We start from the raw sequence: 15,423 nt of genomic DNA, 5'->3' as shown, positions 1-15,423 counted from the left end.
CTTCATACTCGTCATATTCCTCCACCTGACCATGCTTATCAGAACCTTTCCTTGCATGGGTCTCCATCAAGGTTCCTATTTTCTTGTTTCTAACTAATATTCTGAATTTTAATGCCTACAGGAACAATTTAAAAGACAGATACTATTACACATTTACAGGTAAATTTGCATTTGTAACAGGCATTGAAAAGTCTTTCATCATATTTTCAATTAACTTGCACTAATAAGATACATAAGAGCTTCACCATTTTCCATACCTCTATAAATACTCTAATAGACGCTTTCCTCATGAAATTTTTTACTCATTTAAATAAGGGAAACTGTAAAAAGGGATATTCAAATGTCATAATACTTACTGTTCTGTATCAATGTGATAACATGTCAAAACTATACTATTTGTTGTTAGACAACACTGTCATGCAAAAAAAAGCTCATTTATCACCTGATAAAAATTGGAATAAAGAAAGAAAACTAAAAAACAAGGGCCAGACAGAAATGAGGAAATCCTCAAGAATGTGGTATTACAGAAGAAAGTGTTTAAGGAAAAGAAGGAGGCATTCACAGCATGAATGATGTCAAGGGAACAAGTCAGATGAAGACTGAAGGAGGTCCATTAGAATTTATCATTAGGAAAGTCTTTGGTGACCACATGAGATATTTACTGTGATGCAGGTGGAAGAGGAAGCCTGATTAGGTAAGTTATGAGATGAGGAAATGGAAATTTGGGTTGAGACAAGAAATAACAAAATAAAGAGATAGCTAGAGAGCAAACTGAAATCCTGAGGGTAGGGTGGGGTGATTTTTTTAAAACCAAATACTTGAGTATTCTCAGCTGAAGTTGAAAAGTGGCCCATAGAGACAGTTAAATGGAAAAGAGCAGATTAAATATAGGGGGAAGCCTGCCACCCGGGTGCTGAGGTATTGGGCCTGGACCCTACTTATAGATCTTCACCTCTTTCTTACCCCATTGCCTATAAAACATACCAAATTCCTGCAACCTGATATTAATTGACCTGAAATTTTGTACTCATGGGGATGACACACAATAAAAAATGTGGGATTTTACATATATCTCTATATATTCCCTTTTTCAAAGTATATTCACCTAAATGTTCATAGAAACATTTTCTAAGCAATACATTGCAAAAATACCTCTTTAAATGATTGAATCTAAGCATTTTCATTGATCTCTAGCCCAGCATCATGAGCCACTATAATAGTGACATATATTTTCTTTTGTTCATAACTGGAGCTTCTCAGAAAAAAATGTTACCTCTGGTGAAGGTAGTTCATGTGCATAATCGTCAAGCACATCAGAAAGCAAGGTATCTCCCAAAATAGACTGCAAATTGTCTGCCATCACCTCTTGTTGGGAAGGGGAGCAGTGATTTTCTAAAGAGAGCACCACTGGGTAGTCAGATGTCTAAAAAATTAACCATTACTATAGTTATTTGTCAGAACTCCTCAATAACTTAATATAATTAATAGAAGCACTTAATCTATTTTAGTACTTACTCTTAATGCACCTTTGCAAAATAATTAAACGTTCTTTAAACTGAAAATACTTTTGAATTTGACAAAACAGGAAACATCAAATCCATACAAAAAGGAAAATTATGACTATTTGCACTAGAAGAACAAAAAAAAACAGCTAAAACATCCAACAGTGGGGACTTTATTTATCTAAATAAATTATGGCATACCCACTTAAACTAAGGAATGTGTACATCTGTTAAGAACAAGGTCTCCTATATATACTACTATTGAAATTGGTCTATAGTAGAGTCTTATGAAGAAAAGCAAGTTGCCGGAGAGTGATTCTACATTTTTATTTTTCAAAGTACATATATATGTGTTTATTTAGGTGTTTTTAAATGTGAGGAAAACACTTCAACACTGATAGGGAAAGTGTTAATTTTCCACTTTTTCAGCTTTAAATTCTAAAATCAAAACCAAAAATAAAGATGTATTCAGTTTTTAATAATATAAAGGATATATTAAGTAGGGATGACTCTACAAAGTATTTTCTGCCCCTTCTTACCACTGTAAATTTGATATTCACTACAAAATACAGAACAACACTCATTTTGGGATCTTATTCAATTATTCTGTTTCCTTATATAATCACCAGGACACAAATTTACCAGCTTATAAACAAGCCAGGGAATTATAGAAGTCTGCTGCATCATCCTAGACATTTGAATAGGGGGTATTATATTATACATTTTTTTAATGTATGAGTATTTTAGTTTCTCATGGCTTCTGTAACAAATTACTGTAAACTTGGTTGCTTGGAGCAATAGAAATTTATTCTCTCACTATTTTAGAGCCTAAAAATTTAGAATCAGTTTCACTGGCTAAAAATTACTTCAGCAGGCTCTAGGGCAGATCTGTTCATTGTCTCTTTCAGCTTCTGGTGGTTGCCAACATTCCCTGGCTTATGGCCATATGGCTCCAATTTCTGCCCCTCATTCACATTGCCTCCTCCTCTGTGTGCATGGAATCTTCCTCTATCTCCCTCTTACAAGGATATATGTGATGGCATTTAGGGCCCACACAGACAACCTGGGATTTTAAAAAATCTCCTTATCTCAAATTTGTAATGTCATCATATCAGCAAAGACCTTTTCCAACTGGAGCAACATTTACAAGTTCCAGGAATGAGAACCACATTTCTTCAAGGGCCCATATTCAGCCTTCTACAATATGCCTTCTTATATATGCCCACATACACATACATATGCATAGATTTGGTTAATAAGAAGAGAACATGTCAAATTTTTTCTACAAAATAAAAAGTGATTCTGAGACTAGGCAAAGTGAGGGCCTACATGATGAATTTCGTAATCAAGCCCTGACTTCACTCACTGGGGAGAGGTCATTTTTTTTGACTTCTGCGGTATTCTTTTGCTCAAACTTCTGGAAAGGTGTTCTTGTCTTTTACCATCCTTGACCACATCTAAAGTAAGTGTTGAGGAGTTTGCTCTCCTTGCAGCTCACTTCCTGACCCAGAATTGCTTCAAGGCTCACCTATGTGTCAGACTTGTGTTTTGTTTTGCTTTTAGAAATATAATCACCTTAAAAACTTAGTTTTTTTATATGTTTGCTTCTAGTATGTTACATGTGCCAATCCCTATACCCAAAGGTCTTTCCCAATTATAGTTACCAAGTCGATTTTCTTTCATTGCTCTATCTTTCCCAAATTAATGGTAGAAAGTTCAACCTTCAATCTAATGTTTGCTGCAAAACTGCTATGCTGTTTAATTGAGAATGCCCATTGAGAGTTGCTCAAGGTCTTTTTTTCATTCTGTCTCTTTTTCTTTGGGATCTTAGAAGCTGCAGAGGTGTCCATCCTTGCAAGCCCTTTGAATTTTAAAATTGTCTCTATTTCCTTTATTTCCTTGGTTGCCCACCCTGGATGAAGTGAGAGAGTTTGCTATACAAATATTTGGAAAAAGTATTTCATATTAAGGGTTAATACTGCAAGTGCAAAGGCTTCGAAATGTGTCTATAAAAGAGTAAGGAGGCCAGAACAGACAAGCACACAAAGGAGAAAGGAGAAAAGCTCAGAGAGGTGAGAGAAAACAGGGAATGTAGTGTTTGGGGAGTCACAGTTCAGATTTTAGCTTTGTTATGAGTGGGACTGAAAGTTTTGGGAAGGGGAATGACATGACCAGACTTACCAAAAAGTCACTCTGGGTGATACATTGAGATGAAACTGTGGGGAAGAAAAAGAGAGGCAGAACCATTGGATAAGAAGCCATTGCAATAATCCATGTGAGAGGTGATGGTGGCTGACCAGGACAGTGACAGTGAGAATGAGAAGAGATTAAAGTCAGTATATATTTTGAAAGCAGAGCCGAGAGGATTTGCTAAAGAACTTATTAAGAGGTTGAAGACAAGGGGCAGAGGATTGAAGTTGACAACCATGACTTATTTTAGGCTTGAACACATAGAAGTTCCAGTGAAAATAGGAAGAGCACAGAAAGAGTAGCACTGGCAGAAAGAGGAACATCTGGAGCTTGATTCTGGACACGTTACATACACCAATTAAATATGCAAGTAGAATGTCTGTCGTTTTCTGTATTGGTGTAGAGGTCAAAGGGGGAATTTGGGTAAAGATATACATTTAGAATCATTAGAAATTATATGTTCAAGAGAATCAGTGACATACATCAATGTTTTAAGTTAAGATAGAAATTTTATATTTTGTGAACATTTAGTACTTTATACTCTATTTCTAATAAATTTGATTTAAATTTGTGATTTCCAGTTACATTTGTATTTACAGATAACATGCTGACCTGTTAAAGAGAACTCTGAGTTTATCAAATTCATAAGTTTGATTTATAAATATGCATTAGTTTATTAAATACACATTAAGTATTCAGTAAGATTTTGTTAAATCTCTTCAATTTCTCTACAATGAAGCACTTAAGAAAGGAATCAAATATACTAACTTAACTAAAGCAATTTAAAATATCTGAAGGTGCTTACTGAGTCAAGTGTGTGAATGGGACCAAGTATTGCTCAAAATTGAGTGACTGTTAAAACCTGCTCAATTTATAGAGTAGGATTTGTAAGCTGTCTTTAGAAGCTCAGAAAGACTAAATCTCTAAATCTGTCACTTCAATAATTGAGTAGTAATTTTAAAATCCAAAATAAACTTCTAAACATTTTTGCTATATAAATAGCTGCCCCATAATCATTAAACAATGTCAACAATTGAGATAATACATTTTTGACACATTTAATTTTTGTTTTTTAAAATTAAAATAGTTGAATGGTGGTAAAATATTTACTATTATATAAACCTACTGTTATTTAAAATAATTTTTTGCATTGTTACCATATTCACATTAATGAACACATATTATGATGCAATAAACACACGTTATGTATATTTTACAATTAAACAAAAAGTTCCATGAAACATGTACGTATTACCTGAGATTAACTTTTATAAATGTATCATTAACTATATACTACATAAATTTCACCGCCTACTAATGGATCATGACCCACAATTTAAAATATCACTAATCTAAAATAAGGGCAAAGATCATGGTTTTTAAACACTTGACCTATGTTTAAATAACTATAATTTAATAAAAATATGCACATACTATGAATGCATATTTGTGTATGGCTTGGATAACAGTTTTGAACAGGAGCTTGCTGGTGAGCGTATAACCATGGTATACCACAGGTTCATTCTGTGACCCGTCCCAGCAATCAATTTCCAGACAGCGGCATCCTTTCACCAGGGCACTAGCAAAATTTAAACAAAATAAGTTGTCATTCTTGGATCAGTAAAACTGTCAAACTATTCTAAAGACTATTTGTAATTTTGCAATAAATTTATACATGAATCCATGATAATGGCAAGCTGTGTGTCGAACTGGTCACCCTTTTCTACTCCTTCCCTGTGAGCATGGCTGACGTGGAACTACCACGTGCAACCACAGCCCCAGCAGCTCCAGGCAGGCGCCATGGGCGGGGCTTGGACTACAGATCCTGTCCTGTCTGCGGACTCCTTGTGCTTCAAGTTCTCGAAGTATCACAAAAAACATTTGATATCCAGTTCACTATCAATACATACTTACCCATGTTTATATTAGGGGACAAAAATGAGGCATATCGGGATGCAAGAAGAAAGTGGAAGGCAGACAGGAGTGACCTGCTAAACACAATCTTGGGAGATGGATAAATGAATGAAAAGAGGCCGATATGAGCCCTGGCTGGCGTAGCTTAGTGGATTGAGCGCGGGCTGGGAACCAAAGTGTCCCAGGTTCGATTCCCAGCCAGGGCACATGCCTGGGTTGCAGGCCATGACCCCCAGCAACCACACATTGATGTTTCTCCCTCCCTTGAAAGGAAGGAAGGAAGGAAGAAAGGAAGAAAGAAAGAAAAGAGGTCAAGGCCGACTTGAATGTTAGGATCTTGGAGATCTTGGAACTGATACTCATGCCTCCAGAAGATCACGAAAGGCCCCTGACATACATGGAGCTATTTTTTCCCATAGAACACCAAGTTTGCACTTACTTTCCAAAAAGAGTATTAATTTATCCCACCATCTCTAGGTCAGTGGTTCTCAGTCAGGACAATTTCGCCTCCTAGGAAACACTGGGCAACGAATGGAGACATTTTTGGTTACCGTAACTGTAGGTGGAAGAGACATTTGCAACTGGCCTCTGGTGGTGGAGGCCAGGAATGCTGGCAAACAGTCGACCAGTCTCAGGACTAAACCTCCACAACAAAGAATTAGTTCATATAAAATGTGAAGCATTTTAGAAACCTTGCCTGGAGCCATAAAAGCCTGGACAGGAGAGTGCAGTCCTACCACCAAGTATTTGATGTAGAATAAGTAATTCTTTGCAGTAGAAATACCGAGTGTCATATAAACCACATGCGAAAATATACTTTCAGATCCAGTACTTCTTTGGGGATCATTTTAGTCAACTTTTTAGGGAGACAACTCAAGCAGTATTTAGGTAGGAGTGTAACTGAGAAAAGATAAAGCAATTATGACACTGAAGTCAAGGCGTTGAATTCAGGGGGAAAATTAATTTATGTTCCCTTGGACAAAAGATGGAAAGGAACTGAGGGGGTAGGGCATTAAAATGGAAGGGGATTAATAAATTTCATCTACGTTGGAGGCTTCACTGAAACAATATAAAGCTAAATGGTTAATAAATGCTTTTTGGATGTTTTTGGAGTTTGCTTTTTAAGACCATTTTGTCTTGCTTTTTAAAATGCACATTGCTTTATTCAGGCACGTAGAAACATGCAATATGATGTACAATTTTAGAGCTTTTTAGCACATTCGTCCCTGAGTTGGAAGATTGCACCTAGAACCTCCTTCTAAGTCTTGTTTGACCCATTGATATTTTTATGAGTGAATAAGGTGGCTGCCTAATGTTAGTCCCAGATTGGGCTTTATGTGTAGAAATCATACTGAATATATTGCTTAGGTTGTATATTTCTTTTTGGACTTAGAGTTTAAGTTGTAGAATAATCAATATCTACTTGTAAAGTTTGTTAATTGCCATGAAAGAATGTCTGCTTTACTCTCCTCTTAGTAGACTGTCAAAGTGTATTGCCTTGGCTTTTTTATCAAATACAAAATATAAGTTCTCTGTGGTGCTAACAGAAAATAATCTTGAACTCTCTGCTGAGAAAACAAAAGACAAAAAACCTACCAAAACCTCAGGTGTGGAAGAAAACTTTTTCTTTTAAGATTTTATTTATTTACTCTTAGAGAGGGGAGGGAAGGAGATAGAGAGAGAGAGAAACATCAATGTGTGGTTGCTGGGGGTTATGGCCTGCAACCCAGGCATGTACCCTGGCTGGGAATCGAACCTCTGACACTTTGGTTCGCAGCCCACGCTCAGTCCACTGAGCTACACCAGCCAGGGCCAGAAAAAACTTTTCATGAAGGACAACCAACATAATAATTCTTGCTGCTACTCTAGAACCGTTAACTAAAGTAACACATTTCACCCCAGAGTTACTTTGCCTCATGTTACCCTAGGTTATATTCTCTGTATGACTCATTAGTCCCTAAAAATATCAATTTGTTTACTTATTTATTATGTCTATTTCCATGAACAGATGACGGTGGCACCTGTAAAAATCTTGCCAACAACTGCACCCTCAACTGACTGGCTAACATGAAATCTGGTATTAACAGTATAGTACATTGTAGAATACAAAATTGGAAGTGCAGCATATATTGATTTTAATCGATGTAAATAATTTGATACATAATTCTCTGTATATTACTATCTATAAATGCCAAATTATACAATATACTCTATTGTTTGCTTTATTCATAGTATTGTGTCCTGATGTCTGAGAATTTGTTTTAAACATGTATATTTTTTTAAAATCTGGAATGTTTTGATTAGCTAAATAAGTTGTCTTCTTCATATGTTTACTATAAGAAGTATTAACATTATTCAGGGAACTTCAGAAGGCTAGTAACTGGGGAAAGAAAGTCATCAGGCAGAATTAGAAGGAAAGTGTATGATACTAATACATAGAATAAATTACATAGTCACCCAATGGTTGGATCACCAAAATATGCACAAATCAAAATTGTTCTTCCCTGAGACTTGACTTGGGGTGGTGAGCACACAATATACAGATGACATATTAGAGAATTGTACAACTGAAACTTATATAATTTTATTAACCAATGTCACCCCAATAAATTCAATAAAAAAGAAATTGTTCTTCCCTACATGTTTGTTTAACATGCATAGCCTGTTGTTACTGTGAATTACTACCAATGGAGTTAGATAGCAGCAAGAACTTCTAAGTGTTTTTAAATGTAATAAATTTAAAAATTAAAATAAATACCTTACATATCCCCAAACGTCACTTGGTCCCACTAATTGGTCAGATAGCAGGTATGTATTATGTGAACTTGAAATAAAATAATCTTTTAATGGATGATGCATGTCTTGATAAACTTTTCTAAATTCATTATTAAATACTAGGCAGTCAGATGAACACAGGTATCTTGTAAAACCTTCAAGTGACATCTGGCGTGCTTGCTTAACTATAAAAAATAAGTAAAAGGATATAGTAATATCATTAGCAGTATAAAATTTACATCTCACTTTAAAACTTATTCAGTAGTACAACATAGTTCTAAAATATTCTTTTAAAATTAATATGAACACTATTTTTAATTTTTCTTTGAAAACACATTTTTCTAATCAATACCCTTAATTCTTCTGCATCAACATTCAAGTAGAGAATTTATCATCTCCGATTTTTTTAATGCTTTGAAAATATATACAAGAAAAGTACAAATGTCATTGATCAGTGAATTTCCACAAGCTAAAAGGCTAGGTCACCAGCACCCAGGTCACAGACCAGAACACTCCAGCACCCTAAAAGCCTCCCTCCTGCTAATTTTTCATCTCTCCCCTCACCCACCCAAGGTAGTCAACAGTCTGGCTTCTAACAGCATACATTAGTTTTCTCTTGTATTTGTGCCACACAGGAAAGATCTCATACAGTTTGTAGTTTGCTCAACGTTGTTTCTAAGATTTATTCTTGCAGTTGCATTTAATTAGACGTTGTGTTCCCATTCTGTATGGTATTCTATTGATTGAGTACACCACATTTTATTTATCAATTCTATTTTTGATGATCATTTAGATAACTTTCAGGATGGGGCTATTGCAAATAGTTTAGCTATAAACAATCAATGCCTGTCTTTTTGCACAAAGGTGTACACGTTTCTGTTGGGTGCATGCCTACAGATGGAATTGCTGGGTCATTTACACATTATCATCTTTAGTAAATTGTCTCTAAGCCTTTATACACAGTATCATCTATACCAAAATTACCTATTTAAGCAGAGCATTGGCTCTGGAATCAGACAGCTTGGGTTAATCCCATTTACTTGTTATAGAATGAGTATGTTAGTTAACTTCTCCGTATTTTTGCAATTATAGAAATAATAGTACTTATCCCATATATTAGCTCTAAGTTAATTGCTATTTTTTTTATTGTTGATAATTCAGTTCATCTCAAAATAAAAGCTGGTATATTTACTTTAAACTAGAGAGTATGGTCTTTAGCAAAGAATTTTATTTCCAGGAATTTATACTCTACATATAGAAACTCAAACAAATGTATGCTCACACCAGTATTATTTATAAAACCTTAATATGAGGAAGAAACAAATTAAAGCTCAAAGTATGGTACAATACTAAGCAGCCTTTAAAAATAATGTACCAGAAAAAATATACAGAGACATCATAAATGTTTAGGCTATCATAAAAGCAAAAAGCCAGATTCAAAAATGCTATTACAATTTGGTTTTTAAAAATGGAAGCTAGAAGAAAATACATAGAATATTTATAAGCATCCAAATTTGTATTTCAAAGCGACGCAAATGGATGGGAATGTGTGGGGCAAATGCATCATATATTGTGATCGTCACAATCTGCATAAATCGATTCCTTTTCTCAGTGCAACTAGCAGTGATTGGCTGAGAGCCCTTTTTTACCTATTAAATAATTAAGTAGATTTCTTTGGTAATGGAAGGGAAAACAGACTCACTTTGTGCCCTTAAAAACTACTGGGTTGAGATAAGAATTAATCTCACAGGTTTTTAAAAACCTTATTTGGTACATGTTGCATACTAATACGGGATGAGATTAAGGAGCTTGGCAGCATTTGGGACTATAAAACCATCATTAAAATTGGCCTTAATAAGTCTCTAAAGTGATCAATAAGCATCTAAAGGAAATGTAAAGAGTTGGCTGTGTATGAAAGTGTGTGAGGCAGCGAGGTTCAAAAGATGAAATGGATGAACAGAACAATGTAATATGATGGTTAAAATGAAAACACAATTCCAAGATGTCACTGCCACCAACTTTCAAAGGCAGAACTTGGATTTCCATACCTCCCTTTTAAAATCCCATTATCCCACTGTACCTTTTACCACCTGTATGTAACAGAGCCTAAGTTTTTCTTAAAATATTCATTAAATCAGTACTATTGAATATGCTTATCGGTAAATTGGTTGTTTCCAGTAATCAATGACATAAAGAGTTTGAGCCAGAACATAAATCAATTCACTACTTCCTTAGAAAAAGTCTTTGCTACTAAAAAAAACTAAAAGTCAACTGAATTCATCAGGTGCACTTAGCGATGGTGATTATTGGTGCAGTTGCTTTACATTCCGTCACAGCCTCAGAGAGGACGCTCCTAAACACCCAGCCTAAACTGGACCTCCTGGGTTGTTTACTCTCTCTGACTTTCTCTGTTTAATTTTTTCTCAGTACATAGCATTCTCTGAAATCATCCTTTTATATGTCTAATTCTTTATTATCAAAATTCTTCCAAACTTCATGAAGAACATAAGATCTAATTTGCTTTTTTTCCCATTATTTTTCCAGTCCCTAAAAACATACTTGGTTGCTACAAATAAATGTTTGAATAAATAATGAATGTGTGACTCAATGAAGGAATGTTTGGTGTTATTAAAGCTCTTATTATCATATGTTAAACATTGGTAGCCACAAACCAACTTTCAAAGGCAGAATTTGTACTGTTATGCCTCTCTTTTAAATAAATATTTAAATATTTAATTTACATTACCAATTACTTTCTGTAGGATTAACCACCATGCTGAACTTAATTGCTGTTTAGGCAATTGTGTAAATATTTTATTATATTATGGGTTCATTATTTCATTTAGAGATGAGCACAGATTAAAAATTTTGAAGGTTTTTGATACATTGAAAGATAGGACAAAGATAAAAAACTATATGACATGTCATTAGCCTAAATCAATGATTTTCAACCTTTTTTAATCTCATGGCACACATAAACTGATTATTAAAGTTCTGCAGCATACCAAAAATATATTTGTGCCAATCTGACAGAAATAAATGGATATAATTTGGATTCATTCACACGAGACAGCTATTGCTGTGTTGGCTGTGTTAATTTTTTTTCTGACAGTCTAAGGGAAAAGAGGTCAGTGCCCCTGACTAAGTAGTCGGGTATTGCATAATTTAAAAATTCTTGCAGCACACCAGTTGAAATCACTAGCCTAAGTGGTCATTTAATTTAAACCAGATGACTATTTAAAAATGAAGAAAAAGCAAAATTTTGAAAATATGCATAAAATATCATAACCTATTATATAGAGAGAGCATGGAGAAATTAATACTTTTATAATATTTTATCTCCTTCTGAGAGTTGTTTTTACTTAGCTCATTTTAATATTCATATATATTTTAATAATATAATACATTAAAAAAATGGAAGACTGCCTATAACTGGGCTTTTGCCTTATTAGTGAATATTTAGCCACTTTCTTCTATACAGTACATGTAACACCAACCTCATCTTGCTTTTGACCCCTCAGCTTATCACTGAACACTTGACAGACACACAAAAGCAGCTGAAAGAAAGGAGCTGTGCAATGAAATAGCAAAGGATGCTATGGTTATACAATCTAGCTTTCTAAAAGGCATATATACATTCCATAAAATACAAAAATAAAACTACCAATATTTGCTATATCCAGAAGAAATCTGATCCATCCAAAACTTTGAATTTGATAACTAGTAGTACATTTTTAAAAAATACTTTGAATGTAAATATTTGGCAAAACTTTGAAATGCAAGCATACCTTCTACAATAGGCTCGTATTTTTCAATGATCTCAAAGACAATACTTCTATTCATGTTAAACACATACTGTTCTTGTGTCAAAAAGGCAACCAGATTTTTTTCATAAAGAAATTTCCGGTCTTCAGAATACGTGTTGAAAATCTCAGTAATTTCTTCTCTGTGTGCAATAACTCGATAAATTGATCTAAATTCTTCTATGGTGATTCTTCCTTGCTTCAGCCTGTCGTTATCCTACTAAAAAAGAAAATCACTAGTGGGCTCACATTGTGAATATAAAAAATACACAAACGGGATAAATTATGAGTATTTGTGTAATATATATACAGCAACTTATCCTTGAAAGAAGATGAATTTTACATAGGATTTTATCTCAGATAAAATATTTAAAACTGCAGAAGTGATGCCAAAGTTGGAAAAAGGTTAGTGGATCATCATCACTTAAAACCTAGTGGCTGCTCTGGCTGGTGTAGCTCAGTGGATTGAGTGCCAGCCTGTGAAACTAAGAGTCATCAGTTCAATTCCCAGTCAGAGCACATGCCTAGGTTACGGGCCAGCTTCCCAGTTGGGGTCATGTGAGAGGCAACCACACATTGATGTGTCTCTCCCTCTCTTTCTCCTTCCCTTCCCCTCTCTTTAAAAATAAATAAATAAAATCTTAAAAAAAAAAAAACCTAGTGGTCATCGTCGGAGTGGAATAATGTTTGGGAAAAGATAAGTATTGTAATCTGTTTTTGGATTGCACATTTGCTTTTTCTATTCCACTCTATTTTAGTGCCTGCTTAAGCCATGATAGACAGTATGCAATCCCATGCTAAGAATATGCAGCCTGCACCATAAATGTCAGAGGAAGTCAGAGCCATTCAAAATCACAGTAAACTGCAGAAGCTGTAGTAGTTAGGTAATATCTTAAGGAAGTAAAATCTGCATAATCACTGAGGGATTTGAAGCAATGACAAACAAGGTGGATTCCAATTAAAAAAAAAAGATTCCCCTGGCTGTTCTGGAAATTTCATGTTAATCTTTATGAGATAAAAGACAAGAAATTGGGCTGGATCCAGCTATTAACAGCAACAGAAATACTTTGAGGCTCTTAGTAAGAAATGACTAGTAAAAGCAGAAGTTGAGTATTACCAGTTATGTGTGACCAATTGAAAGAGATGGAGAATGGCATCTAAGGAAACAGAGAGAAGACAATCCAGGTGGGAGGGGGCGAGTAGAAACTAAGGAGCAGGTGTAGTGAAATAATTATTTCATTATCTTACTCATGATTTATCTTTTAGGTAATAATAGCTGGTAATTTAACATATTTTTGTCCACCCCTGTGTGTTCCCTACTCAAAGTTTATAATACAAACTCACATTGTGAGGAAATAAATTCATGTCGGAATTTGTATCAACTACTTAGGAAATCAATAAATGTAATACAATTTTCTATATTTTTGGAACAATCACGAGGGATGTACCTTTAACTAATTCACTCAGTACCTACTTTTTTCCAAGCCTGTTGCTAGGTACATTCACAAATAATATCATTTAATATTCTGAACAATCCTGCAAAATAACTATATTAGTATCCCCATTCTGTGGATTAAGACATATGCTCAGAGAGCGTGCTGACTTGCCAAGTGCCACACAGTTAGGATCTAACAGAGTGAAAACTCTCCACGCCCACTTGGCTTGCCGATAACAACAGCCTTGAGACATTGGAAGATTTGGGTCACCGAAATAAGACTCATTATGACTTACTTTATTTACTCTGGCTAAAAGGTGTACCCATAAAGTGAGGAAAGATTAGCAACAAAAATTGAAGCAGAAGAGTGGGAGATTTACGCAGCTGAATCAACAAATATCCAGAAAATTCAATTAGCCAATACACCTTCCTTAAGCATTCTACTTAATCAACATTTAAATAAATCTATGGCAGTTTAGCTTAAAGCAACAAGCCTTATTTATTAGCAGGCATAGGGGAATTATTTTAACCCGAAGGGAGGGGGATAACAGGGGAAAGAACGGTCAAGGAACATGCATGAATGACCCAGGCACCTGGACAATGGGGTGGGGACTGGCTGTGGGGAGAGCAGGGGAGAGCAACAGGGGAAAACGGGAGCAGCTGTAATTGAACAACAACAAAAAAAGAATGGTTTGTCATAGTCATAAACCTTGTTTATATGTAGTTTATGCTTCTAAAGTATTTAGAGTCAGTTTAAAGAGATTTTTTTAAGTATCTTAGGCAATCTCTCCCTCTCTCATTTTTATAATTAACATTGTTTTCATAGCCACCTCAAAAAGGTTTTACTAAACAAAATAGACCTTTAGCCTTGCTGTGTCTGAATAATCGTAACTTTTCATTAGTGAGTTATTTCTTTACTTGCTATAACTGTTGAGCATTCTACATAATGCTTTTGAATATGGCATGCATGTCACTCAAGCGCATTTCAAATAGATATCTCTATCTGGCAGATAATTGAAAGCAACCTGATAATCACTGAATAAGACTTACAGTATTTCGCATTTGATAGAAATTTAATTACTACATCTAGATTGTGTTGAATGTGCAGCTTATTAAACCTGAAAGCATGTAGCTGTTTCCCCCTTTGGACAATACCACTGAGGGAAATTTCTATGTGTAAAGGTCTTGCACAAAAACTTAAGTTCTTCAGATGCATTATCAGACATGAATAGATTAAAATTCTGATAGCTCCTTGCAGCACAAATTACATGGATTTGTTGTAATAACTCTGAAACTTTTGTCTTTTACTGCAGCCTACTGAAGTGCAGCTTCTCCATTTTGAACTTCCCACTTATGGTCTGTAAATATGGGAGCTACATCTCAGTGAGAGAAGCGCTGGGTGGGAGGCAGTTCTCCAGCAGTCTTGGGTTTCTACACTTTCCTGAGCAGAGGCACCAATATCCTTTCCCAAGGACTAGCTTTTCAAGGATGTTTACATAATGAAGAGATAGTATCTCCTTCCAGAGGAGTAGTTCTGTTTGCTATCCACAGTGATAATGCTAATGACACCCTTCCAGCCAAGGTCAGACAGGCTTACTGCCCCTAATAAAAATTCTGGGTCCCCTAAGCTTGAGGTTGCTCTCTAGTAATGCAACCCTTTGTATTCATTGTACAGGTCACCTGGCCCAACTCACATCACACTTTGGGAACTGGCACTTAGAAAAATGTCACCCAAATCCTGACACTCTGGCAATTGCTATGTTTGTGAGTAACAAGCTATCTTTTTTCTCTGAACAGGAAGCCT

The 15,423-nt window shown here is 35.2% G+C and overlaps 1 protein-coding gene across 1 annotated transcript in view; it reads right to left on the bottom strand.

Moving 5' to 3' along the window:
- Positions 1-12,371, bottom strand: part of PLCZ1 (phospholipase C zeta 1) — a 29,283-nt gene extending 16,912 nt beyond the window's left edge. The window contains exons 1-5 of the mRNA XM_028533046.2: positions 12,170-12,371; positions 8,365-8,566; positions 5,127-5,271; positions 1,274-1,423; positions 9-115 (exon numbers count right to left, since the gene is read on the bottom strand). Coding sequence (XP_028388847.2) covers positions 9-115; positions 1,274-1,423; positions 5,127-5,271; positions 8,365-8,566; positions 12,170-12,224 — 659 coding nt within the window. The 5' untranslated portion in view covers positions 12,225-12,371. The remainder of the gene's footprint in view (positions 1-8; positions 116-1,273; positions 1,424-5,126; positions 5,272-8,364; positions 8,567-12,169) is intronic.
- Between the last annotated feature and the right edge of the window lie 3,052 nt (positions 12,372-15,423).

Source organism: Phyllostomus discolor, chromosome 2, assembly GCF_004126475.2.
Source record: "Phyllostomus discolor isolate MPI-MPIP mPhyDis1 chromosome 2, mPhyDis1.pri.v3, whole genome shotgun sequence".
In the NCBI taxonomy this organism is placed as follows: Eukaryota; Metazoa; Chordata; class Mammalia; order Chiroptera; family Phyllostomidae; genus Phyllostomus; species Phyllostomus discolor.
Note: the sequence above shows the minus strand (reverse complement) of the source record. Positions and strands in the feature narration are given on the sequence as shown.